Below are 27,418 nucleotides of genomic sequence, written 5' to 3'. Positions count from 1 at the left end.
GAGGTCTGAAACCTACCACTGCTACCCACCGGCCTGCCAGGTCCCCCCGCGCGGGACCCTCTCGGGGTTACCACCTCCGCGGGTGGGGCGCTGCCTGCCGTGGAGGGGCCTGATCGTGCGGGGCTGGCCATGCGGCCGGCGAGAAGGAGGGATCGCGGCAGGCAGGCGGAGGGAGGGAAGGAAGGAAGGAGGCCGGGCTGATTAGCATGCAGCAGCGCTCGCAAGCCCGGCTCCATTGTTTTAACACCTCCCCTCTCCTCCGCGCCAATCTGTCACCGTTCAGCAGGCGAACGCTGCTGCCTCGAATGCTGCTCTTCTCAAATGAGACGGATAATTAGCTGCCCCGCACGAATGGCGCACTCTTCTCACCCCTGATTGCTATCACCTTCTTGCTCCTGGCAGTTTTGACACCTCGTAATCAGCCTGCTGCTTTTTCTCTTTCCCTATTTCTGATTTTTTCTCCCCCTTCCTTCAGTTTTTTTTTTTTTTTTAAATGCAATCCCAGTTGCCATTTGGATTGAGACTCCACTGTTGAGTTAACCTTGTATGATTGCGGGGGAAAGGGGAACGTACGGTAGGGAGGAAAAGAAATCGCCTCCTCTGAGCCTCATCTGCTGAGTGAACCATGGGTGGGGGTAGGAGCATCTCGGCTTGATCCTCCAGTGCTTTTGCTCCTGAGGGGGAACAGCCTCTCCTGAGCATCCTCCGAATTAACATTATCTCGGATGGGGAAGGGTCGTGTGTGGAGCGACTCCTCCGCTCAGTTGATGGAGAAAAGTCTGCATTCCTATTGCCTTAAATCTGTTGAGTTAAATTCAGCAATACGAGGAGGGAATTTGGAAAATAAGTTCACAGGGCCGGGAAGCTCTCCCTTCCTCCCGGGCAGGCAGGGAAGGAAGGTAATTTCTCCTGAACCTCTTAGAGTGAATTCACTGTGTTTTATGGGAGTCGGAAGAGAGCTCTGATTGGAGTGCGAGGTGGCAGAGGGAACTTCTTCCCTTCCGATTCCAGAGAAATAAGAGATCTCAGTTAATGCTCTGGTGATTTCTGGGAGATCTTAAAAGAGAGAGGACTCGTGGAATCTGTCATAGGAGCGTTTTCCTCTCCTCTAACAAGCACTGACAGTCTAATTACTGGAGCTACGAGCAGCTGTCGAGTTAGCCGGGGAGAGAGAGGAGCTACATGTGTTCCGCCGGCGCCGAGCCCTCGCACCAGGCTGCGGCGCCGCCCGGCAGCCGGGGAGCCCTTTGCTCCCGCGCTCTCAAGCCAGCACTAGAGCTCCCGCGGACGCGGGCTGTGAGTGGGGGGGCTCCCGGGTGGCGTGGGGGGCAGCCCTGCGGGAGCCTCGCAAGCAGCTTCGGCCCCGGGGCGACCGGGGAGGGACTCGTCCTGCCCCGGGAGAGGAATGTGGCAGTACACCTTGGCAGTGCCTGCTGCTCCTTCTTTCCCCTCAAGCTCCACTTCTTCCCCCTAGGTTTATTATTATAAATGTTGATGAAATCTCACTCCCATTTGGATTCAACCTCCTCTGCTGAGCTGAGCTTGTGTGGAAGGGGGAGCGGAGGGACACCGAGCCCCCCCCCCCCCGGTGAGTGTAATAAAGCAGATGTCCCTGCTGGCAGCAGCAGCCTCCTCAAGGAGAGCTGTACGAGTGGGGCCCACTCAGGGACCGCACTCACCTCCTACTTCAAGTCGGTCACAACTGCTTAGCGTCAGATGTATTTGTTTGTAACCCAGGCCGGCGCCCCTCGCAGCGGTCTGGTCGGTGAGCCCATCCGGGCCCCCTCAGGCAGCTGTAGCACACAAAAGCACACAAAATGAAACGGCTTCCTCAGACGCCGCGCTGGGCAGGGGCTCTCCGAGCGGGAGCGGGAAGGTCCTGCGGGGCGAGGAGGCTTTGGGCAAGCGTGTGCCCCCGCCGCCCCCGGGCGCGGGGCTCCCTCCCTGCCAGCAGAGGAGCTCACCGGGAAACCGCGTCCCCGCATGGGCGGCGGGAAGGAACAGATGACTTTATTTTCTTTAAAGGTGACTCGCAGTTTGTTCAGCTCTTAATAACGTGAGCTCCAATTTCACGGTTGAGAGGACAAGTCGGGTTTGTGTCGGGCTGGCTGGAGATGTGCGAATCCCCTTCTCTCCTCCCCATCCTGGAACTTGTGACTCTCCCGGGAACCACCCCCAGCCGTGCTCTCTAGGGAGGTACTTCACACGCCGCACGGCGAGTCCAGGGATGAACGCATCCTCCTCAGCGCCGGGCGCCGGCGGGGGTTTAGAGCTGGTCATAGTAACAAACGCCTTCTCCAGGTCACGTAGCAGGCATGCACCGAGCGCTGCTGTTTATTACAGTACACTGTTGACAGCCAGTCACAAACATGAGAGGTTTAAAATAGACAAAATAATTGCAGAAAAATCCATTTCTAAAAATTACGCAGGTGTTAATTCTTCCCTAAATTGGTCACCCGCGAACAAGTCATTAAAAAGAGAAACTGTTGTGCTTTGCTATGAAAATATTAATGCTAATTATCGAATATAAGGACTAAAAACCTATATTCAGTTCAAACGCAAAAAGCTCCAAGTCACCCTATGTCATTATATTACTTAACACCCCCCCCCCCCACTTCTTAAGTTGATCCCAATAAATGCAGAAAATGTGCAAACTTCATCAGAATGCAATGTTTCAGCTGAACACAAATTTAAATTCCATTGAGAAAGCCATTCAGGTTAAAAAGAAGTCACTGAGATTTGGGGGATTAGGTTTCCCCCTTTCCTTTCTAGGCTGTAACAGACTTGAGCAATCCTTCATGGCAGACCAGAAAGAATGGGAAATTTGCTATTCTTAGGTTTAGGGAGAGTTTAGCCTTTTCTCACTTTATCCTTCACATTAATATAAAATTTTCCATGAAGTATTTTTACTAATTATTAATACTAGAAAGGTCCCTGAACAAAATAATTTTTTTTTAATAACACTTAAGAGATATCCATAAAATTGCTACTGTTACATTTTAGCAAAAGGGTCAGTTATGTGCTGTGTTTGATCACTCCCTCTAGTAAACAATTCATCTGGGAAAGTCAACCCTTCATTTATGTTACTAGTGAACAAGCCTATCCCAATTTTGGCACACCTGGCATTCAGTTACTGTGATGATTTTACAAGAATCTGAATTACGAGGTTCATTACTGTAAGTTAAAATTGGAAATTTTATAACAAAGTAAGATGAGAGCCTACTTCTCTTCCTGTTTACTTCAGGGAGAACATAATCACATCACTGGATATTGAGAAAAAAATCCTAGCATTACACCAATTTCCCCAGCCAGATTAAGACATTAATCCTGCAAATCTACACCTATAAATGTAATAATGACTTTGGGCCTATTCAGGCAATGATTAATTGAAAAAAAACCAAACAAACAGCCAAACCCAAGAAAAGGGAAAAAGGTAAGGTGTTTAACATCACTCTCAAAGGTAATATTGAAGCATAACAAGCAATAATGTGAGTTACAGTAGAGTGACTTACAGTTTCATTTTATGTTGTCAAAGGACAATAAAAAATGTGCTTATCTGACAAACAATTTCAGTCATGAGTTCTTGTTACAAGAAGTCTTAATTCTTACATTCTTAGCACATCTATTGAATACAAAAAATCAAATGTATGCAAAAACAGTGATCCATTGAATTCTCATACATTAAGACTGTACTTTAAAGTGGGAATTCAGATGCCGAAGAAAATCTTCCTTAGATGTTTTAGATGGTGGGAAAACTTCTCGACAGAATTCACATATTCCACACTGATTCAGTTCAGAGTCTGTATAAGCTTGTGCCAGCAAATCATTGTCTTGAGGCTGCCAAACGGGCTAAAAGAAACAGAAAATGATTATTGATGTGGTTTATGTTATGCTGTGGTTTATATTTATATAAAAAAAATAACCTGCCTCTTTAAACGACATGTCATTTACACCTGCCTGGCCAGAGACATTAACTAGAGAGTTCTCATTTAAGGAAAGCAAGACAGGGCTTTGATTTTTTTGAAGTTCTATAAACATGCTATCCTTGCAAACATGTAAAATGCCTTCATATCTGTTCATGATAAATACTGCTATGACCAAAAGTCTGTAATATCAGTCTGATACATAAGAAGGCTTTTCTTTAACCTCACATTTCAGAGTTTTACTGTACAAGCCACAGTACCTAATATCAATTTAACAGAAATAAGAAAACACATTTTCAGCTTAGAATAAAATGTTGCTTGTACAGAGTTAATATGAACCATATTTTATTTCTATTCTTATTGACACACAACTAGTTTTCAGTTTACTTACAGAATTACTAGAGGAATGTCTTATGGCTTAAGTTACTTACTTGCTCTGACTGCCTTTTAGTGTAAATGTGTCTCAAATAATCTGTTTTGGGATTCCTTCTGCCATGACAGCGTCAAACTCAATGGGACCATCTGAATATCTATCCAGGCATTCAGGCAATTCTGTGCGTTATGCTGAATTCGGTTCAGCAGCTGTGCTGCTCTTGGTCCTTGAGCGAGTTAGTTTAAAGCCAGCAAGTCTATTTACGAGACACTGGAGTTCAAGGGACTTCAGCCTGATACATACTTTAAGTCAGAGTGTACACTAATTATTTCGTGTTATACCAACTAGGAATCAAAAAGTCTTCTATCAGTTTTCCAAGTAAAGTTAAAAATTAAGTTTCATTACTTTAGTATTAGCAACACAATATAACATATATAGTTACGTTATATGGCCAGGACCATTAGGTTTTGAGTAAACTGAAAACTGAACGCATACTGCTGTGACTGCAAAGTAGACAGAATGGCAGCAAGCTGGTATGAGCTGTACGTGGGGATGGAACCTAGAAGAGGAGAGCACCCTACAGTTTTTTTGGCTCAGTTTTCTTCTCTCTTGCTTCGCTCACACATGGAAAGGCAAGCAAGAATACTTCAGAAAGTAGTTGCTTCAGAAGTTTTAAATTTCCTGCTATCGTTACTTACCCAAGAGTTTTAATTTTCAGCTCTTATTCAAATTTCATCATGCCAAATAGTTAGAATCTATTGTTTATTCCTCCCACGGTAACTCCCTGTACAACTAACATGGCTTTCATAGTCATTAAACCTTTTTAAACCAGCTACACTTCTTCAAGTCAATTTCCTGTCCATTCCCTGTTTAAACAGTGTTTTTAGCTTATCAGATAGCAATAGCAGATTTACTGTCTTTCATTATGGTCAGCAATCCATATAATTAAATTGACTAATTAGTAATTAAGTGCAATCACACCACTTTTTTTTCAGCTCAGAGTCTACTTATTGTATGTTGCTGGTGTAAATTGCATATTAAATCTATCTAGACACTGACACACTTAAACATCCCTATGGAAATGTGTTTAGAATTACTTGTTTCTAATATCTTATGATGTAAAGTACCATTTGAAAAAAACATAAAATAGTACTGTAAAAACCCCACAAAGGCCATAGTAAGCTTTCTAATCTTGGAAGCACAACAAGGGCAGATACTCATCCGGCAACCCACTGAGGCAGGCACTTAACTTCCATTTCTTTCTTTGAGTCTTTAGCATGTGCTTAATATGCTTTTCAGTATAGGGATATATTTGAGCAGATGTTCCATTTCAAAAACATTAATGTTAAGATTAAGATCAATAGACTATTGATTTGCTTTTAAAATCATGAACATTCTTAGAAATACTTCTGGTGGAAACAACCCCCTCAAACTGTGAATACCAATAAACACATGCATCTATATGCAAGCCTCACTTAAATGTAGTCTGTAACATCCTAGGTCCACTAATATCCACGTTTATTTTAATCTGCTGCTCTTTTCAGTCACATGTTTTTTTTAAAAAGTTACATCCTAAGAAAACAGTACTGAGTTTTCACATTTAGTATCCACATAGAAGGAAAGAGCTAAATTTATTACAGCAACTGAGAGCAGTTCCAAGAACTTACTGTTGCCAAATCTATTGCATTTATGGGGTTTTCCATTTTATAAGTTAACATATGTAGTAAATACTTGCAAGTTTTATCTACACTAGGAAAAAAAAATCAGGTATATAATTCCTCCTTATTGGAGCTTCACCAGTGGCAGGGATGAGGGAAGCCATAAGCAGTGTAACTACCCCTTAGAAAAGCGGTAAAAATACTAGGAACAAGTCTATGCATAAATTTTGCTAAGGTTAATACAGTAGAAAGTATGCAAGTAACTTTTAAAAAACATTAGTATTTTAATTAACATATATATTATCTGGAAATTAAATCTTTAGCACAATTAACAGCTAGAAAAAACTCTAAAGCTGAGTCCAATACACTGGGAAAAATACTTAAAAACCTTGTTTGAAGGCAGCTGGATAAAGGTGATGGATGTTTAAATATACTGATATACACAGCTGAATATTTTTCTAAAGTAATATTGGCTTTTTTCAAACAAGCTTCTGGATAAGATACAACATTTTAATCGATGTTCTGGATGTTCTAAAGTGCTATTGTAGATATGACTTACAAATCCTGAAACATTCACCATTGCCTTTCTTTTCTCCAAGTGTTAGCATTATTACATTTTCTCCACAAAGTAGATAATTTACATTTTGAATGTTGGCTCCAAAATAAATTTCTTTTTTTTTTTTTCAGAAATAGCAACGATCAAACCAAAGGCTTACTGCTATTCAACCGCAATTCTTCTCTACTTTTTAAGCTGCATACTTCCCTATCAATTTATAATCACATACCAGCTGTTTCACTTGCTGTAATATACAATGCAGGGTGCCATCTATTGAAAAAGGAATACACAGACTAACTAGTAAAAGAACAAGCTGGAGAGGGAATAAAGAAAAAGAGGATAGTAACAAGCAACGGAGCAAATGCTTCACAGCTCCACAGGAATTTCTACCAGTGACAATAATAAATGGTTTAATTTGTTTAACTCAGTCACAACTTTAACTGAAGATCTAATGAAAAATAAAGCACAATAAAAACTGTGATTAGTAAGCTGGTATGAATTAAGATCTTCTACATTACAAATAGATATTTAAAATACATTTTGAAAAATCAGGCTTATAGTTTAAAATACAATGATGAACAGCAAACTTCCCATGCTTTAAAACTTTTAGTGTAAAACTGGTTTGCAATAGAAAATCAAAATAGACTGGGTACGTTGCAGGAGAAGAAAACATCAAAGCTATCAAGTCCTACAAACGTTTTCTGAATGCTAGTTTTTCATGTCATGCAGTGGTCAAATTGAGAGGTAAAGCTTTTCTGCTGCAGGTACCTTGTCATTAGCAAAGAACACAAAACCACATCAATATAAATAGTAAAAATATGCCAAATCCACCCTCACAGAATTCCTAAATATCACTATTTGCCTATTCTTGAAAAGCTGTCCTTTCACAAGGTATGAGAAAAGCCACAGAAACATTAAAACATCTGTTTAAAAGGTCCATAATAATTTTACCAGCAATTTCAACTGAGACAGGATGCTACACAAGAGCACCAAAGTCTTCAGAGACGTGATTGTCAGAACCTGCTGAAATGTTTTTCTGCATTACAGCAACTGGGCCTTGCTTTCACAAGCTCTCATGAACTTCAGGTAGCTGTAAGTGAAATGCAAGCCCAAAGTACCTACATAAACCTAAAATCAAGTATTATAGTGGACTTCCCTTCATTTGAAAAAAAAAATGCTCTCCTCCTTGACTGCTTAAACTATGAAGAAAAATTTTACGTTTTCTTAGAGGGGAGGAACAGAGTGCCCTTTATACCTCACATCGAGATAAAAAGTAGATACTTCTTCCACAATTAAATATTTATATGTTCAGCTTTTTAATTAGTCCATTTGTCATATTCTCTGCTGTACATTAAAAACAATTAAAACAATTATGTGCCCTATTCAACTGAGATCAAGGGTAGAAAAAATGCAATCTAGGGGGAAATTTATGATTAATGACAGCTTTGAAATAGATATAGAAGCAATTAATATCTAAATGAACTGAAATTTGTGCAAGCATATCCAGGGCTTACATCTGCTTAAATTCCTGCCCTTTCACTGGTAAAGTGCCTTGTACACGTACTTCAGTATCAGGAAGAAAAACTGACAAGGGATATCATCTTTAAAAAAGACCGATTAAATACTTCATAGAATATATGAACCCTGTGTCAAAGATCTTTGCAACATGGTTGTCTGAATCATTACCATTTTTTGAAATGTATGGTATTTATAGAAGGATACCTGATGAGGACCTCTGACAGTTGTCCCAGCAGCTTCCGAAGAAGAAAAAATTACTTCAGATACGCCCTGGTTTGTGTGCTTAGGTACAAACGTGAAACCAGTATCTGTTGTTTTTAAACATGCTTTGTCACAGGTACTTTCTATGGGCACGTTTGCATGATTTGGGGGGTTTGTTTTGTCAACAGTAGTTAAGCTTTGTAAAGCTGAGGTCATGAGATCAACTCCATGAGCTTCAAATGAGTTAGGTTCCAATTTACTGAGGTTAAGAGCTCGGTCTCTGTGCTCCAGGTTAAAATGATGATCTTGAAGCATGTTTTCAGCTATACCAGTACAAGGAACTGTTGGTTTTTCCTGAGTGCTCTGCAAGAAAGCAGAGTCATTGTCTGTAGGTGGAAACTTGACATTAAATTTAGAAAGTGATTCTACAGAGTTGTTGTCCTCATCTTGGCCCACTCCTCTTGGTGTGATAGATGTGATGCATGATGCACCTCTATTTATATCCTTTATAACCCGAGGCTTAAAAAGCTCTTCTGCTTGTTCATCAGTTTTATCAGTACACTGTATCGGCATGGAAAACTGTATTTCTGTGAAGAAAGAATGAAGAAAACATTAAATAGTCCACAAAAGTATAGTTATTAAGGGTGTGGTGTTGGGGTAATTTTCCCGAGAGGTTTTTGATCTTCCTTCTTGGCTTTTTAACCTTTTTCTCTTTGAAATCAGTTTGAGGCATAGTTCTCTTTCACGAACATTAGCTCCTACACAAAAACTATCAGAACAGAAATAAAAGGAAATAATTATGTTCTAATAATTCTATTTCTCTTTGATATGTGGCTATAAACATTTTCATTTTATTGAAAATTATGTTGTCCCATACTCTTAACACATACTTGCATATATTTACTGAAGTGTTCTGGCAGAAATAAAAGCTGGAACCAAACCCATTTCACACAGTGCCAAGAACACGCTAGGCGCCATGAGCGCAATTTTAGAAGGTATTCAGGTACCAAACTCCCATTGGTTTCCAAATCAGGTAAATATTTAAACTGCATAACTATTCAGAAGTGGGACCATATTCTCCCTTTGTTTTGTGAATTCCCCCTTCATTTTTTTGTACTTTATTAACAATTTTTTGCTAATAATAAACATATGGTTATAATATATGTGGTTACTCCTAATCAGGTGAGAGAATAACTTCAGTACAAATATACTGTACAGCAGCCTTCTGACATCACTCAGATATTGCAGTAATGTGGACCACAGAAGTAACAGAAATCAAGCAGATTAAATCTGTATCATGTACAGTTATTCACACAGTTGAGTTAGGCACTTATTTAAGGAAAACAAATCCATTCTGAAATAAATTGCCAAGCACTCATCCCTCAAAACTCCCACCCTCAAATAATGAGGTTTAATAGTGCACAATCAGAATATAACAATACAGTTCAGACATAGTGAATTGAAGCCACAAGCTACACATTAGGACTTTGTGTAACAAAACTTCAGTAATGGTATAACCTAAATGAGAAGCAAGTGCTGAAATCAGCGTCTTTTGCTTCAACCATGCATGTTTGGCAGGTGTTCTTCTGAAATTACTTCAGAGTTTGATCCTACTATTAAGAAAAGCTAGTAGGGAATACCCGTAGCAGCTTACATTATATTAAATGTAAGCATTAGCAGAACCCGACATTCAGGATCTCTTCCAGTTGTAACAAAAATCAAGCCTTTCTTTTGTTTTCAGGAAGCGTTGGATTAAGCTCTTGTCCCATGTAACAAAACAGTATTCAAAAGTCTGCACAAGGAAGTCTAGAAAATAAGTCCTCTGACTCTCCTCAGTCCAGCAGTTTTCCTCTAACAGATATGGGGCTAGAGACATTCATAACAGACATCTTTTGAACTGACAGCTAAATTAAAAGCAAGCAAGTGCTGTCATTCACACAGTATGATGGGGTATCACATGTAGTAAGTGCCTGCCTCTCACTCCAAGGGACAAAACAATTACAAGAGCCATTGATGTGATGACTGTCTTTTATAGCATGTGATTTGGAGCATTCGTCATAGAATGCCAAAACTGGCGGTGTGTTTTCTTGGTGAAATACTGAGCACCATGTGAACAGACTTGAAAAAGGCAGATGGTAAACAGTGGAAGTACTTCTATGTATGTGTAATTTACAGTATTTTCAAATATAAAGCAAAGCTTTCAAACAGTTGAATCACAATAAGAGCTTAAGTATGATATTACCAGTTTCAGGTTCTGGCTTTATCTTAAATTTACTCAGTTGGTCTGTTTGTTCTCTGGCTAGCATACGTATTCGATGACACTCTTTTTTCATGTCCTGGAAAATAGTCTCCAGATTCTCCCTGGAAGATCAAAATTGTAAATTAAAAAGTCAACCAATCCAGCTTGTTGTGACCTTTAATCTAGTCACACCCACAAACCAGAGAAAAACAATAGCGTAAGCTATTTTTCTTGGATACCTTGTTCCTCAACATATATATACATGTACATATTTTTGTTCTCCTTAGTAAAAGCAAGCAGAAAGGGAAAAAAAGTTGTCAAAGAGCCGTTTAGTCCTATCACGTGCGCGCACACACACACAGTCGAGGCCTGACTCTGCAAGGAGTTCCCCCCAAAAAATCCAGCCTTTACATTTCTTTCAGTTCCCTCAGGTATTTTGTGGAACAGCTTATCTTTTACAAGGGTACTGTTCCCATCTCATTCTAGGGAAAATAAGATGCTGCTGCTGTGAGCATTAATTGTTTTCCATTGTTTTCTGTGCACTTCATACTTTGTAGGAAAAGGAACACACGAGCCATTTGTTACTGCTCCTTCCTTCTCTGCCTACTTGACATTTTGGAGTGGGGCTTGTGAACTCGTTCCTTCTCCGATTTATACAACATCACATGACTTTTCCGTTTATTTTGAGGGATTTTTTTCATTATGTATTTTCCAGAGCATCATATGCACATCCAATATTCAGTTATCCATACTGAGAACGGTAAAAAAAGTTCTTTGTGCCAGTGTGAGTTCTATTTGCCCAAAGGCACTATGTTATTCAGTTATTGATGCATCTAGAGAATTCCATTGTGAAATTTTGATGAACTGTGTATTTATATTTCTAAGCACAGTATAATGGATTTTATAAAATGAACTTCAAGGATGAAAAGGTGAAGTTGGTGGCAAACTGGATTTGTGTTCTCTTTTGCCTCTTTGTATCAGAAGAGCTCAAAAGGGGTTTTTCTTTAATCTAGTGAATTGTTTTCCTTTTTACTGCTTATTCATATAGCAATCAGAAGTGTCATGAGCTGTGCTCCTACCTCTGCTGTGCTTCTCTTTTTGAAGACACAAATGTCTATTTGTATCTCATTCGGGGGGGGCAAAATCTACAGAAGGCGTTAGAGTTGCTACTGTTAACACGTTCTGACCGTTTTTCAGATGTTTTGGTAAGAAATTTAAAAAGACTCTTAACACAAGTTTCTAATCTGAGCTTTAAAATACACATATGATAAGATGAATCAATCTTTATTTGCCAGACGTTTGTGATACTATTATCTTACTAGTGTAAGATTACCAGTAATCTTAACAGTCACATACCTGTTTCCAAGAAAACAGTAAAGTAAGGGAGCTATTTGAGAGGAGGGAGACAGAAGACAGGTAAAGGTTTTTCATTTTTTAGATATAAATCAGTAAAGACAAAAAAGTCTTTATCACATCACAGTCTTACTTCCTCTTTCTTGTCATAAAGCAGTAGCGAGTCAGACTAAAGATCTGCGGAGTTCACCTAGCCTATGTCTGAGAGCGGCCAAAAGCAGATGGCCACTAGGCAAGAGAATAAGACAGCAAGAATTTAAGATACTTTTCCTTAATACTCTCCTGGTCTCACTTTAGAGAATCTACCTGACCTCAGCAAAATTGTTAAAAGTGGTATTACTGCCTATCCTGTGAAAAACGCAAACCTAAGGCTTTGGTCAATATTTTTCCCAAAACACTGGCAGAAGAAGGAATACTTGCTTAGGAAATATATTGTTTTTAGTCCCTTGGTCATAGCAAGGGCTGGCTGGCTTCAGCTTACAGATAAACCTGTTTCCAAACTCTCTCATTTAGGATGGATCAGGCCAAGAATTATTTCTTCATGTTGACTATAAGACCTCCTCCTGGCAGCGCAGCAGGCCCCTCTGCTGTGCTGCCATCAGTTAATCCATTATGGTTGTACATTCCTGTTCTGAAGAGAGTTAATGCAAGGGAGTTAATGCTTACCCAAAACCCAGCATTAACATCCACTGCAGTTTCCCACAGAGTTTAACCTCCTCCTGAACCAAGTGGCTGTTTTTCTTCCTCCCAACTTATCCCTACGTACTTGCAAAGCCCCAGATATGATGCCACATATTTGCTGGCTTCCCAGACCAGCTGTTTGACCTCTGGTGCTCTGCCCCGCCCCACCCCCCTACCACTTTTTAAGGTACTGTGTGGAAAAGAGGGAAGTAGCTAGTCTTATTTAATAGCAGAAAAGACAATTTAAAATAATTTTAATAATGCTGCAAGAGTATTTACCTTTCAGGCACAGGAGAAATACCAGAGAACCCTAGCGATAATTCAGGCTTATCTGGAACAACTTTCTTACTTTTCACCTTAAAGTAAAATATGAAAATATTGATCATAGGTTAGCATATTAATTTTGCTCTTCACCCTGATATGAATAAAAATGTCATGGGATCCTTCACCTAGTCCTTCTGGAAGCTTTCAAAACATTCACAAAATGACAAAAGCAGTTTTTTAGTCTTTGTGTGAATTCCTATTTTTAATTTGACTTAGCAACTCAGTGTGGCATTCCTCTGCTCATCCTCCCTTGAAAGGAAACTGGTTCTAAGACTATTGCTTGACTGTAATTCTTTTTCAATCATATATAAGGTAAGATTGTATTGTGTATAAGCTTGTTAGTGAGGTATTCAGCTATTTTAGCTCTTAAAAATCAAATTATTAACTGAAATTTTCAACAAACATATCACAAGCTAGAAAATCAAGAGTTCTAGCAGGTTTTTAAATAAGTTATTAACATTGACTACCACCTTGTGGTTCACTCTAGTATTACATAGTTTTAAATCTGCCAGGCATTAAGGAAAGTTTTTATAATAACCAGTCATTAAGCTGCAGTTCCACTAGATCTACATTACCAGATGGCCTGCGTAGTACATATGTACTCCAAATCAGACACAGAACTTGATCATATGTCTGCCGAATCAGCTGATTTCAATGAGACATTGTTTATAATCACAGACCCATAGCCTACAGGTTTATCTTGTCTTGCTCTAAAGTGCAACTGCAGCTCCTGTAGACACATTTCAGCTGCCTTATACCTAGCAACATGGGTTACAAATGCTTGCCACAGTAATTTAAGTAATGCTTGGGAAGTCTAATAGCAACAAGTTATGTGTTGCTGTGCTCCTACCCTTACCTACTTCACTTTAAATTAGCTAGCTAAAAGATGTTTAGATGGTTAGGTTCACATCGATGACTGCACTCTAGCTATCCCACAAGGACAGAACAGCACTCTGGATGCTACTCTATACAAAAATAGGGTGGCATAAAAGTGAAAAAAATAAAGTCAATCTTGGTGAAAAATTCCAACTGAAAATTATAAAACAGAAATGCTAACCTAGAGTTTTCCCAAATACTACAATTTTAATGGCATAACATAAAATAATTAACACAGAAACCAACCAATATGTATTTAATAGTTTGGTGTTCCCTGTGTGCTTTATATACTTTAACTATTTCCTAGTAATTATACAATGCTGAAATTTAGAACCAGTTTCTTAGAATAATTTGTACATTAGTATGTTTGAAAGAAGCAATAATTTACAAATGTTTGGGTTTTTAAATTTTATTTTTACTTGGTTGCTTCTCTTACCTCCTTTTTATATGTTGGCATCTGTACACCCTTTTGTGCTTCATTTAATTCTTTCAATCTGCTTTTCAGAGTTCGTATTTTATCTTCTTGGTTGGAAATAATAGATATAAGCTTCCTTTCCTTTTGGTTGTTTTTGTCCTCAAGTTGCTTCAACTTCATGCTCTCACTTGCTAACTGCTCCTAAAATATAATTTTAGAAATACCAGTACAATTAGTAGAATCAAGGCTTGTGGAGTTTCACTATTCAGTCTGGAATAAGCTAAATTAAGCTTTTGCAGTCTAAGTAACGGTCAATCTTATTTATTACATTATTAATTTTAAACCGGGAGTAAAGACCTTCTACCACTACACATAGATGTAACTCATCATAGATGATTCCTCAAAACAACTGTATGTTCTGAATTTATGAAAGTCATATTAGTGTTTATAATAAATAAAGACACTCCCTTGGTTCCCTTACTATATCATTTATGTTAACATTTTATGTACAATATACTGTATGTACCTTGCATAAAATAATAATTAATCTTAAACAATTTTGAAGAAAATATTCCGCAGATACCTTAATTTTTGAGAAGACCCAAGAATAGAATCAGAATATCTCAAGTTGGAAGGGAGTCATAAAGATCATTGAGTCCAACTCCCTGCTCCTTGCAGGTCTACCTAAAACTAAACCATATGACTATGAGTGTTGTCCAGATGCTCCTTGAATTCTGACAGGCTTGGTGCTGTGACCATTTCCCTGGGGAGCCTGTTCCAGTGATTCACCACCCTCTCAGTGGAGAGTCTTTTCCTGATGCCTAATCCGAACTTCCCCTGATGCAGCTTCATTCCATTTCCTCATGTCCTACTGCTGGTCACCACAGAAAGGAGGTCAGCACCTCCTCCTCTGCTGCCCCCCTTGAGGAAGTTGTAGACTGCAATGAGGTCACCCCTCAGCCTTCTCTTCTCCAAGCTGAACAAACCAAGTGACCCCAGCGGCTCCTCGTAAGTCTTGCCCTCAAAGCCTTTCACCATCTCTGCCGCCCTCCTCTGGACACACTCTAATAGTCTGTTGTCCTTCTTATATCGAGGTGCCCAAAACTGCACACAGTACTCGAGGAAGAGCTGCACCAGTGCAGTGCAGAGTGGGACTATCACCCCCTTCGACCGGCTAGCTATGCTGGCTTGATGCACCCCAGGACACAGTTGGCCCTTTTGGCTGCCACGGCACACTGTTGGCTGATAGTCTCCTTGCCATCAACCCAAACCCCTAGATGTCTTTCTGCGAGGCTGCTCTCCAGCCTCTTATCCCAAAATTTGTATGTATAACCAGGATTACATTGCAAAAATTACAATGTTATAAAGATTTGTGAAATAAAAAGCAGTGGCTGGCCCCACTTTAACTATCCATCTGGTAATCCATGGAATTTTTATGTGGGCTTTTTGGTGGAATGAAGAACATAGCAAACCGTTTTTTTAATATGCACAAAGACAGTCCTTGGATAATTTTCAAGAAACAACCTATGGTTAAAAACTGTGGCTATGAAAACCTTACAGCTGTCAGTTTATGAGATCTATAGAAAGACTGATCCTGAACTGTATCAAGTGTCACAAAAAGTGGCCTGAAGCCCCGTGTCTGTCTCTGCAAGAGAATTAAGCCCAAAGGATTAACTCTGCAAGAAGTAATATAAGTGAAATGCAGTGAGGTAGTCTGTAGACAGGTAGGGCAAGGTGAAAAGGAAAGGAGGAAATAGGTGCTTTTTGAAGAATGTTTGTTTTATTTACAAATGGGGCCTAAAGAGGGTGAGGTTGTACATTTGGAGATTAGGTACCTAGGGGCTACTCTGCTAACCAATGACAGCCATGTAGGGATGGGTCCAGAGCCAGTCTTCAGAGACACCGGGTGGTTAAGCATGGATGTGTGCACATGCAGCTGAAACAACTGTTTAGCCTCAAAAAGTTATACTAACTGGATTAAAAAACAAACAAACAAACAAACAAACAAACCAACCAACCAACCCACCCCAAAAAACACAACCAACCACAGAAAAACAGCTTTGAAGGCATTAGGATTTTTGTGATTTTGAATAGTAAACCTATGGTAAGAGCTTCAGTGCAACTCCAGGCTTAGCTGGTATATCTCATGGATCCGGATTAATCCTGTTCTGCTCCGTGGTTCAAAACATTGTCTAAAAATGGCATGCTTCTATCCCAGCAAAACTCCCCTCTCACCATCATCTGCAGCTCTTACACATCCCATTCGTTCAACCTTTGAATTGACAAGGTATTTCTCCTTTAGGTGTTGCGAGCTTCCTTAATCCTGACCCTTCTTCCATTCTTTTCACTTCTGGCAGGTGGTGTGGGGAATACATGTATAGTCCTAGGACAGATCATGGAACACTCCCTATACTTTTCTACTGTGGAATCTGTATACATCATGGTAGATAAGAATCCAGGGAAGCAGATGAAAAAAAAACCCCAAACAACCAAACAAACCCCAAAACAAAAAACAAAAGCCAAACAGCAAACAATAAAAAAAAAAAGGAGAAATATTTTCTTTTAAATATAGTTCTGGATAAAACCAAACAAATGAGAAGACTGAAGATTTTATGCTAAAGAACCCATACATCATCTCCTATAACTGATGCTACTGCAGCTAGATTTCATTTTCTCAAATAGCACAACAAGAACACTAGGAAGAATTACAGGACTATGAGGCACAGAAAGTCCAAAGCAAGTTAAGGAAGTATCTGATGAATGAAAAAAGACAGTCATATCTAGTGACGTGGGAAGAAAATAACAATTTATGTTGAGGAGATGGAGACATGCATAGAGGTATTCATAACAGATCTGAAAATAGTTTGGAGGAAGTTATAGCAGGGCCAGATGCTGGATGTAATTTTATAACTATATACCCTTCTCATGTTCTTTAAACACTATAAAGTCACAGTAGCTGTAGTGTGGGGAACTGCTTTTTGCCATTCCAGGAATGGGAAGCCAGTGGTATTCTATGGTGTGGGTTTACAGACCCCAAGCTACCACAGAGCCATTATTTGGTCACAGGGTTCCCAAACATTCCATAGCCAAATTCTATTTCCCATTTAAAAAGTCAATGGGACGCAGCTTCTCCTGTATTTTCCTTTGAAAATTATTTGCTAGAAATCCAAACACCTAGGAAAAAGCTTATGTGAAACACAACACTTGCCCTTGAAGAACAACTCCATCTTAAGGACAGTAAAATAACTTTCACTGAGCCTGTGATACAGTATTGGTCTGCCCACACATAATTCACCTGTTTGGGACTATTACAGCTCCAAATAACATGTGGGCTTTCAAAAGCTTTCAGATAACCAGGCACACTGCAGTAATGGCCAGTAGTTCTCTCCCATTTGTCCTACATTCTCCTCCAGGAAGTGTGGACAAGATTTAAGCAAGCAATAAGAAAAGCAACGTGGGAACCCATGTGAGAAGAGCCATGCAACATGTTGCAGTGAAGATGTATCAGTACATACTGATGTAAATCATCATTCTTGTGCACCGTCAGGATATCACAATAGGAAAACTCCAGAGAAACAATTAGACCTTTTGGTATATTTCAATAATCAAGCCCTTCATATCTTGATGATCTTACAGTTTCTAATGCTGACTGAGTTTGGGTGTTTGCAACAATGTGGTAACGTTTATAAAGTGGCTGAAGTTTATAAAGCTAATGCCATGACAAATAAGTATGTCACACAGGTCATACCTGCTCAGTTACATAGTTGGCCAAACAATGGATCTTTTAAACACGCTGGTATTAGCAGCTGGCAAAGATTAGGAACAGATCAATATATTTTCTTTTGGAGAGGCTTTATAGGATCAGAGGACAATTCAAGTTGGAAGGGACCTCAAGGGCTCTCTAGCTCCTAATCAAAGCAGTTACAATCAAAGGGTCAGTAACACTTCTGATCAGGTTACTCAGCTTGGTCTTAAATTCCCCAAGGATGGTGACTGCATAACCTCTCTGGGCAACCTTTTCCAATACCTAGCTGTCCTCAGGGTGAAAAATCTTCCCTATGTCCAGTCTGAACCTTTCATGTTTCAACTGCCCATTGTGTCGCATCCTCCTGCCATGCACCACCATTAAGAGCCTGGCTCCATCTGCCTGATAACCTCAATATAGGTATTGGAAAGCTATTAGCTTCCCCTGAAGCCATCTCTTCTCCAGGCTGCACAAGTCCAGCTTCTGCAGCATCTTGTCATGGGGTATGTACTCAAGCCCCCACTATCTCAGTGGGACCTGTGCTGAACTCACTCTAGTTTATCAACCTTTCCCATATTGGAGGTCCCCAAACTGGATGTAGTATTCTAGATATAGTCCACTGAATGCTGAATAGAGAGAGATACTCACCTCCCTGGATGTGCTAGCTGTGCTCCTGTTAATACAGCTCAGGAACCTGTTGTCCTTTTCTGTCAGGACACGCTGCTGGCTCATGTTCAGCCTGCTGTCTAACAAGACCCCAGCTCCTTTCCAGCAGAGCTGCTCTACAGCCAGTCAGTCCCCAGACCGTACTGCTGCAAAGGCGGGTCCTTTTATTTTTCCCTGAAGTGTGCTACAATGGCCTGTTTCACTGGCTTCCTAGAATAAACAAACTGTCAGATGGTTTCAAGGAAAAATACTGTTCAACTGATGAACTGCTACAAGTGGTCTCAGGGAATATTATCTGTAAATTTTAACAGTTGAACAACAATTATTTGGTAGAGATAGCTTAAAGAGATGAAGCAAGAAGTAAAAATATCTATCAGTACCAGAATTTCTTATATCAGGTAACAAGGCCTAACTAATCCTACTGCATACATCATACCAGCAGCAAAGAACAGCTAGATGCATAAAATTGCCAGCCAGCAAAAAATCATGAAGTACAGCTTTCTTTGCATCAAAGATAGGAAACAAAGTGACACTAGAGAAGCTGGTATTGAGTAGAACACGCAACTCTACAAGACAGCTGCAGTAGTTGCTCTTAGTTACTTAAGTAATTTTAACACCATAATTTTGAGCACAAAGATGACTACCATCCATCTGCCATTCCTCTGCTTATGTCCTGCACAAAAAAAAAGACCAAAACATTTATGGCAGGATGAACAGTTTTGTATGCCATATGCATCATTCATTCCTGACACAATTTCCTCCCCTTTTCCACGGCACAAGAAATTCTGATCAACAAACTCCACATAGTGTTTCATACTGAGGTTCTTGACCCAGGAAAATATGAACACGAGCATGTTTTCTTGTTATAGGTATTGACTTTAGCTTCATGTTTTATTGAGTTTACAAGGATTCTGATGTCTGACTCTACTAAAAATATCATGCAGAAGAAGCTTTACCTGTCATTGTCTAATCTCGCTTACTAAGGTTTTCTGTTGGCTGGGCAGCTTTGGCTCTGAAACAGTAACTGGATCCACATTCTTCCTAGTTAATAAAGTTTAGCCAGGATGCACTCAAAAACAGGCAATAATTTAGGTCTCCTCAAGCAGGGGACTGAAAAAAATCTAATAATCTTGTATATGGTCTGGTACTGACCACCAAGCCGATCTGGTCCACTCACCTCTTTCAGTGAAGATGAATGTGAACAACAACAAAAAAAGACACACTGGCAACAGAATTTGACAACAGGAGGTAAAATACGCAAGTATGGCCACCTACTAGAAAACACAGGAAAGCTAACCCCTCCTTTACTTTAAAACTCTGAAATTTAAGCTCTAACCATGCCCCTATTGCAATAAATCCAGTACTTCTATTAACTTTACTGTAAGACAGAATATAGTCCACTGAGAAATCCCATTGGACTTAGCAAGACGGTTTCAACAGGTAGTTGATAAACCCAGGCACCTCCTGCCACAGGAGAGACTCTGAGTTTCAAGGAAGAAGCAGCAACATTTTAACTTGAAGACCATAATCATAATTTATTACCTGTAACTGTACATTATGCAAGGCTGAAATTTTTGGTGGAGAAGTATGATAAAGCAGTTAATGCAGTAAAGGACAATGGCTGTAGACATAATTTATTTGGTTTGGAGCAGAATGTGATTGAATATGATTAGAAACATACAGGCTTTCAAATAGAATATTCAAGCTTCTGAATTTCAACGGCCAATACTTTATTGAATTAGATACAAGAGAACTATACTGGGTCAGTGACAGGATGATGGATTTTTTGTGTAACAGATGTCAAAATATGATGTCTAGGGAAGAGCACAAGAAAACGAAGCATTCACAATACATCCTTTAATAAATTTCCAGACCTTCTTAGTATTAGTTTCTATGTATTTATTAACTCTCAACAGATTTCTCTTCCATTAAGTTGTCCAGTTTTCCCCTGAAGCAGGAAGTTCCAGTGGCTGACTACCTATCCTGTGAAGAATCAGCTCCTTTTGCCCTTCCTTTAACATGGCACATCGATTTTTTTCCCTTTTTTTTTTTTTTTTTTGACTTTTACTTCATTTATTTAGAGAGACAAAGAAGTGGGAACTCTTAGGTTAACTTGATGTGGTCCTGGTGATTTGCTACTGTTCATTTTCCCCAACTTGCTCCATACATTCATTCCATGTAGGTTACCTTTTTATCCATCTTACATGAAAAGTTCTACATTTAAAAAGCGCAAAAATTGGCAGCTGCCATAAAAGCATATAAAGCATTTAGCACAACAGAATTAATTTTCCATCATCCTCAATAGGAAGTTGGGGTTATATGGTTCTCCTCCCGAGTTTATTCAATAAAATGAGGACTTGGGTACAGAGACTGCTGTGTATCTCCACTCATAGCCAGCGTATGAATGGCATGACCAAGACACAGCCAGAGCTAACAGAAGTGTGTGTACCTCTGCTGGGCTGTCTGGACATCTTTGTACCGCTCTTGCCAGGTTAGCGGAAGCTTACTAGGAACAACACCAAATATCAGAGTCCTCCTTATATTGGAAGGCTGGTGCAAAGATACCCATGTGCCTCTGCAGAAGCCAGACATGTCTTCCTCAAGCTCCATGCTCAAAAACACCTAGAGCAAGAGAGCTACTGCATTCCCAATAACAGGAACATAGAGTAGGCTGGGTCAACCTGACTTTGCATGGCCTTAGATCTCTACTGACTCCCTCTGAAAAGACCTTATTTGTATAGCACTGTGCCTGCGTTTAAATGCAGATAGACCGTATAGGTGATAGTTGATTCTGCATGGAGCTGTATCAGAAATATTTCTGTTCACGGCACAGATAAAGCAAAACCCAGGGGAACTACATATTGGTGAGAAGTGACTGCAATAACTGCACAGAAATGCAGATAAAGACAAATAACTTACATTCTATTAATAGCCCCTGAAATAATGATTCCAGCTTCTCATGCATTGCCTGTAATCTTCCATATAGATCTCATTATTTCTCATTTTCCCATAAGAAGAGCAGATAACACAGCTTCCTTTCTTCTACTCATTATATGACTAAGTTACTTAAAACTATTGTCCTTGAGCAAGCATTTGGAAACAAAGAGTATGAAATATTAGACTTAGTCAGGTCTCCATGTGCAACTCTAAGATGTAACTTTTATCCAACTCAAGACAGAGACATGCAAACATTTGCAAAAATGTTCCGTCAAAGAATTAACCCTTCAACTGTGTTGTACTCCAAATAACTGCAAAGATTAGGAAAGAAATGAGATCTTGTGATTACAGATTCTCATGTAGAAAAATTATATAGACTTTTTTAAAATAAAAAAGGAGCGTATATAAATGTTTGGTAACGGTACGTTTAAAATGTTGGCAAAGGCTTAGTCTCAACTGAGATTCCTTCAAGATAATTAAACCAGCACCAGTAATCCAATGAAATTATTTTTAAACTAACAGAAATGCATTTTTTAATCAGAAATGTGAATTTAGCATTAGTGTTTATAGCTCAGGTTTAGGGAACAAATCCTGAAATTAATTCTTTTTAAATCCAATGCCTGATTTCATGTAAGGTCTTTTATGACCCTTACAGGGTCCCTACTATGGAGATTCATACTGAAAGTAAGAGACTTCATGTTACGGAACAGTTCTCAAACAACACAGTAGGACGACTTAGTACAAGAACAATGCAACTTTGTGCATCTCTATCACTGTTTTTGCTCAATATACAAAATCCATTCAAGGTCTTTCCCATCTATTCTGCACTACAGCTTTACTCTTACTCCTGTTATTCTCAACAGGCTCTAGTGAAAATCTCAGTGTGACTTCAGTGAAAGGAACAGAATAGACACCATATTAAAACTGGCTATTTATAAAACCAAACAAATAATCAGCGCCTCCAGAGCAACAGATAATTCACCTTCCATTCCATCACTTTTTGAGTGTAGATACTCCATTTCTTGCAAAAAACCCAGACTGTTTGCCATGTGAAAAGCTCCTGTGAGAAAAAGAGAAAGCCCCTTCCTGACCACTGGTTTTGGCAGGTTAAGAAATAAATAAGCAAGTAAGTGCCTACTTTATCATCAAAAGTATTCTAGGGAGCTCGATGGCCAAACAGCGACTGCACTGGGAAGGGTCAAAGATAGATGCTTAGTTCACCTAAGCAGACCGCAGTGGGACAACACCCATGCACTTCAGGTGAGGATCTTGTATTAGAAGTGGAGCTCAAAGGCACCAGTAAAAATCTCACTTATCTCTTTAGGTTCTTACAGTATCATCATAGCACAAACGTGATCTTATGTTAAACATACTGCAGGTGACCATACCTTTAAAAGCTTTTCTTTTTGCTTTGCTACATTCAGTTTTTCAGAGAGCTGGCTGAAAGATAAGTTGGAGGTTTCAATGTCTTCATGCATCAGAATGTAGGGATGTGCATTACCTTAAAATAAATAATAAAAAAAAGCAGCTGATTGTCACTGCATTTTTCCCCAGCCAGCTTCTAAGTACATACAAAATTCAAAGAAGGGCGGCTTATATTAACTTCTTTATATCCTTTGGGCAAGCCTTCATATTAAATAAGCAAGAGAAGCTCAATTCTGTGCTTAGAGACAATGCAAGACTAAACCAGCAATAAAGAATGTATATGTACTCTTAAAAATAAAAGCCAACCACTTTGCTAGTATTTATGAAAACCAGGAGTGTTAGGCTAGTGTGAATAAATATTTAATGAGCATGGCAGATTAACACATGGTTACTTTGACTCTTTTCTCTGATTTGTGTAATACAGTCAAAGAGTGGAAAATTATCCATCAACGACTATTTGATTTGAAAGAGAATTACCTGCTTATAAAGCTTTGGTTATCCAATAAGATTAGCATCACAAGACTCATCTAACATAAAAGACATATAACCGCAGCACTCACATCTAGAACAACCTAAGCTAAACTTGTCACCAGGTAATTGTAAAATTAGTATGTAACAATTTTGGTTTTAAATCTAGTGAATGTTTTGAACCCATATTTTCATAACTTTTATTGGCTTCAGTGTAAGCAGGTTCTACATCTAAAGAAAAATCTCACAATTTCTTAAAGAGGATAAAGAGAGACCTCAGAAGTGTTGCATTTTATAAATAGATTTTGAAACTGCACATTTGTGTTAACTCTCACATTCACAGAAAAGTATGATACTGCTTTGAGAGATGTATATTGCAAAAACTGAAGCAACAAAGTCAGAACTATTCATCAATGCAACACTGCATAAAAAGAAATAACGTACAAACTGGACTACATACCTCTATTAGCATTCAGAGCAGCTAACTGTGATTTCAGGTTTGCAATAATGCTGTTTTGAAGCTCTATCTTTTCCTGCTGTTCATGTATTTGCTGCATGTAGTTTTCTGTCTGCAAATATAATTTAATTAGCATTAATCTTATTCTGTTTTGACTAAGGGTCTTCTATTTGGCATATAAAAAGCAGCTCTGATTTTTAAAGATAATTGTAGTTATGGACCTCTGCGTGAAAACCCAACTACGGTCACCTTTGGCGAGTCCATATTTTAAGACTGCCCTGACTAGAAAAGGTATTATAGGAAATAAATCCAAATTTTAATGAACTGTTTCAACTGTGGCAGTTGTAAAGGATAGGATAACTTTTAAGTACAGGATCCTTCATTCATAACCACAGAACACATCAGGTTTAAAACGAGAATTTTAGTATTCTTCAGAGTGATGGTCAGTTAGTTTATCTATAGAAAGATGTAATTTTCCCCCCATATTTTCTAACAAATAGATGATATAAATACAGGTTTTCAAGAAGACCGATTTCAAATGGAAAAGAACAACATTGCTTATTCCATACAACAGATATTTTATAAATAACTTTAATTGCCTATGAACAGAGTTTTGCCTGTTCCTTGGAATATAGTAGACTTGTTTTTCTAACCTAGAAAAACTTGTTTTTCTAACCTAGAGGGGCTGGGAGGGGAAACAGGGAAGCAGCCCCATTCTTCATCTAGCCATACTCTATCTCATGCTATAAACAGGCCATACAGAGCCTAATAAGACTGCTCACATTTCACTGAAGTGTATAAATATTGTTAGACAGCCAGCTAATTGAACAAATGGTCAGGTGGCAGGAGGATGCTAATATTCAAAAACTATTATTTCATTAGCACATGTCTAATGTTGCAGCTACGGTAGTGCTAAAAACAAGCAAGAAAACTTGTGAAGTCCCACCAAGGAAACTTACAGGAATGCACTGATTTTTTTCTGAAATTAAGAATATGTCTATTACTGAACAGGTCACAACCTGGAACAAGACCAGGCATTGTTTTCACGTTTATTCATAGTTTATCCATACTGCTATCTAATTCTCAAATTTTAGTCACATTTAAATTCCACACACCCCCTAATGCCCAATGTGTTTGTCTGTAAAGCAGGCAGGAAAAAATCTACAAGCAAAATTTATTTTAAAAGGCCAGGTAGTAGTTGTATTGTGGGGGGGGGGGGGGGGCGGGAACTGATCAAAGAGCAGTACACTCCAGCAGCTCTAAGAGACCTCATGAAGCAGAAAAATCACTGAGAACCAAATTGAAAATGTACAACAGCAATGTCTTGTCAACACTTCTGTACAGAGCACAGACATGACAGCTAAAACAGACAGAAGAGAAGATGCTTTTGACAGCCAGTGTGCACAAATTATTCCTTGAGTCAGATGGCAGCAACAAGTTACCAACTAGAAGATCTGCATGACAACCAACCATCCATCTGTATCAAACACCATCTGGCCGAGATGACTCTGGCTTCTGTGTGCTTGACATGGCTCCCAGCTCTATAGACTGGCAAAACAAGTGGCCTATCGGTAACTTAAGTAGTAAACTGTTAACAACAGAATGGTGGACAATCCAACAATGTGTGAAGGCCACACAATGAACAGAGGAAGTTACTAGAGTAAAGCGCTGTACAAAGGTCATTAAAAAACAAGCAGTTTGGTTAAAAAACCTGAAAAACAACACAAAAAAAAACCTCCAACTAATTGTAGTATCAACTCTCCCTGAAAAAAATACTTCTTTCTCTTTTGAAGTCATGAAATCCAACCCCTGAAAGTTGGATTAGGACAAAGATTTGAACTGGTAGTAATCCTTTATGAAAGCGTTTAGTTTTTAATTTCTGAACCAGAGAAAATGCAGAGAGAAGTCTTGCAAGCATTCAGTTCACTTAACACTGATGATCTCACACACTTCTCTGGTTTTCTTCCACAGACTTTAGAAGAGCTATCTGACCTTGTACTTGATGTCTTCTTTCTTGGGCAGTTGTTCTTTTTTATGTACTGTTAGATGACCCATGAGTATTAACATGACTGGTTTTCCTCCAAATAATTAATTGTTCATCATAAGAGACAGAATTTAAAAGGTTCCCAAATATTCTAAAATGTGTTGCCTTTTGTTAAGCTAGATATGCAGTTTCAGCACAAAATGTATTGATACGCTACTTCTGCTTGTTAAGTACAGAAAATGCTACAGGTTTGCACCAGCACTGCTGCAACACACTCTGAACGAAGGTAGACTGCACAGTGGATGATTGCACACATGACTGACTTGATACCTGTTCTGTAGTGCCTTGGCTAGTTTATTTTGCCATGCAGGGGATGGCAAGATTGTGCCCAGATATAAGAATATTCTATAGCAGACCTTTCCCTGTTCTCAGTTCTACCACTGCTTCCATAACTTGACACCCAGTATGGTTCATCTGCCCCTGAACAAAGTCGCAGCCTACCAGTTCTATGGAAGTATCAGAGTCCTCATCAAAAACATGCAAGCCTTCCTATAACAGAGGTTCTAATGCTGGGTAGAACATACACAATAAAATTAGTATGACAAAGCCCAAAACTGATAGCTTTGCAATATTCTGACACAGATGATAAGAAGTCCTAGAAGAGTCTTGGTTGAAGTATTACATTAATATTCTAAAACTAAGGAAAAATATGAAGTTCCTCCTTGCTGGTCAGAATGCCTCCAGAATCCTTCTGTTACTTCATAATTAAAGAATAATTGTACAGATGATTATTTTTAAAAAAGCAATACTTATTCTAATAATTTTAAGGTAAGTTTGCTGTAAATGTCTGACACACAAAGTCTGTCATCCTAATAGCTTGCACAGTGCTTAACATATTAGAGACTTTGACCTTTACATCAAGTAAACCAGTAATTCATATGGCATATCTTCCTATCAGCACAAAAATGATTTAAGCTATTTATATTAATAATTTAAGAAGTAATTTTTTTAATAAAGGAAATTAAATTTCAAAAGGTACTTCATTAAAGCTTCGTAAGTTTTAGATAAATCTTTGCTGTTTTGGTTAAAAGACTTCATTAATCCTCCAAAACAGACGACACTTTTCTCACATCTAAAACTACAAAAAAATTAAAGGTCAGAAACCTGAAACCCACCTACTATATTCACAGCCTAACGTGTTACTCTGCAGTGTATTGGCCTGGTTTCATAATGGCAATTTCAAACTTTAACAGATGCACTAAATTGTGCATAGCTGAAGCGAAACTGAAATCTACATGTACCACAATCCTCCATATGATACAATTCAGAACCCAACACATACTTTTTGCTGTAGTTCTTTCACAGCATGGTCCCTATCCATGCATGCTTGTCGATAGGCTTCATAAGCTTTGTTAAGCTGCTCTCCAATGTTTTTATCCATAATTCCCAATGTTGTTTCATTACTGAAAAGATGGTCAAGTTAACAGACCTGAAAAGTAATCAGAAGAAAAAAGAGGGAATGTTAAGAAACAGAAGTATGTAACTCAAAACATATATAACATGACTTGTATTAATATCTAGTTCAAGTAATACGTGCAGTATGTTTGAGCATTAACTCA

The 27,418-nt window shown here is 38.9% G+C and overlaps 1 protein-coding gene across 3 annotated transcripts in view; it reads right to left on the bottom strand.

Annotated features, from left to right (window-relative positions):
- Positions 1-2,302: 2,302 nt before the first annotated feature.
- Positions 2,303-27,418, bottom strand: part of TANK (TRAF family member associated NFKB activator) — a 30,492-nt gene continuing 5,376 nt past the window's right edge. For 2 of the 3 annotated variants that reach the window (XM_064451455.1, XM_064451454.1), the window contains exons 3-10: positions 27,142-27,288; positions 23,819-23,927; positions 22,854-22,966; positions 14,139-14,318; positions 12,782-12,858; positions 10,472-10,590; positions 8,233-8,816; positions 2,303-3,849 (exon numbers count right to left, since the gene is read on the bottom strand). In XM_064451455.1, coding sequence (XP_064307525.1) covers positions 3,682-3,849; positions 8,233-8,816; positions 10,472-10,590; positions 12,782-12,858; positions 14,139-14,318; positions 22,854-22,966; positions 23,819-23,927; positions 27,142-27,240 — 1,449 coding nt within the window. In that variant the 5' untranslated portion in view covers positions 27,241-27,288 and the 3' untranslated portion in view covers positions 2,303-3,681. Of the gene's footprint in view, positions 3,850-8,232; positions 8,817-10,471; positions 10,591-12,781; positions 12,859-14,138; positions 14,319-18,510; positions 18,667-22,853; positions 22,967-23,818; positions 23,928-27,141; positions 27,289-27,418 lie in introns of those variants that run through there. The other variant, XM_064451456.1, reaches the window with a different exon arrangement.

This window comes from Phalacrocorax carbo, chromosome 5 (genome assembly GCF_963921805.1).
Source record: "Phalacrocorax carbo chromosome 5, bPhaCar2.1, whole genome shotgun sequence".
NCBI classification, from domain to species: Eukaryota; Metazoa; Chordata; class Aves; order Suliformes; family Phalacrocoracidae; genus Phalacrocorax; species Phalacrocorax carbo.
This window is presented reverse-complemented; position numbering and strand designations above follow the sequence as displayed.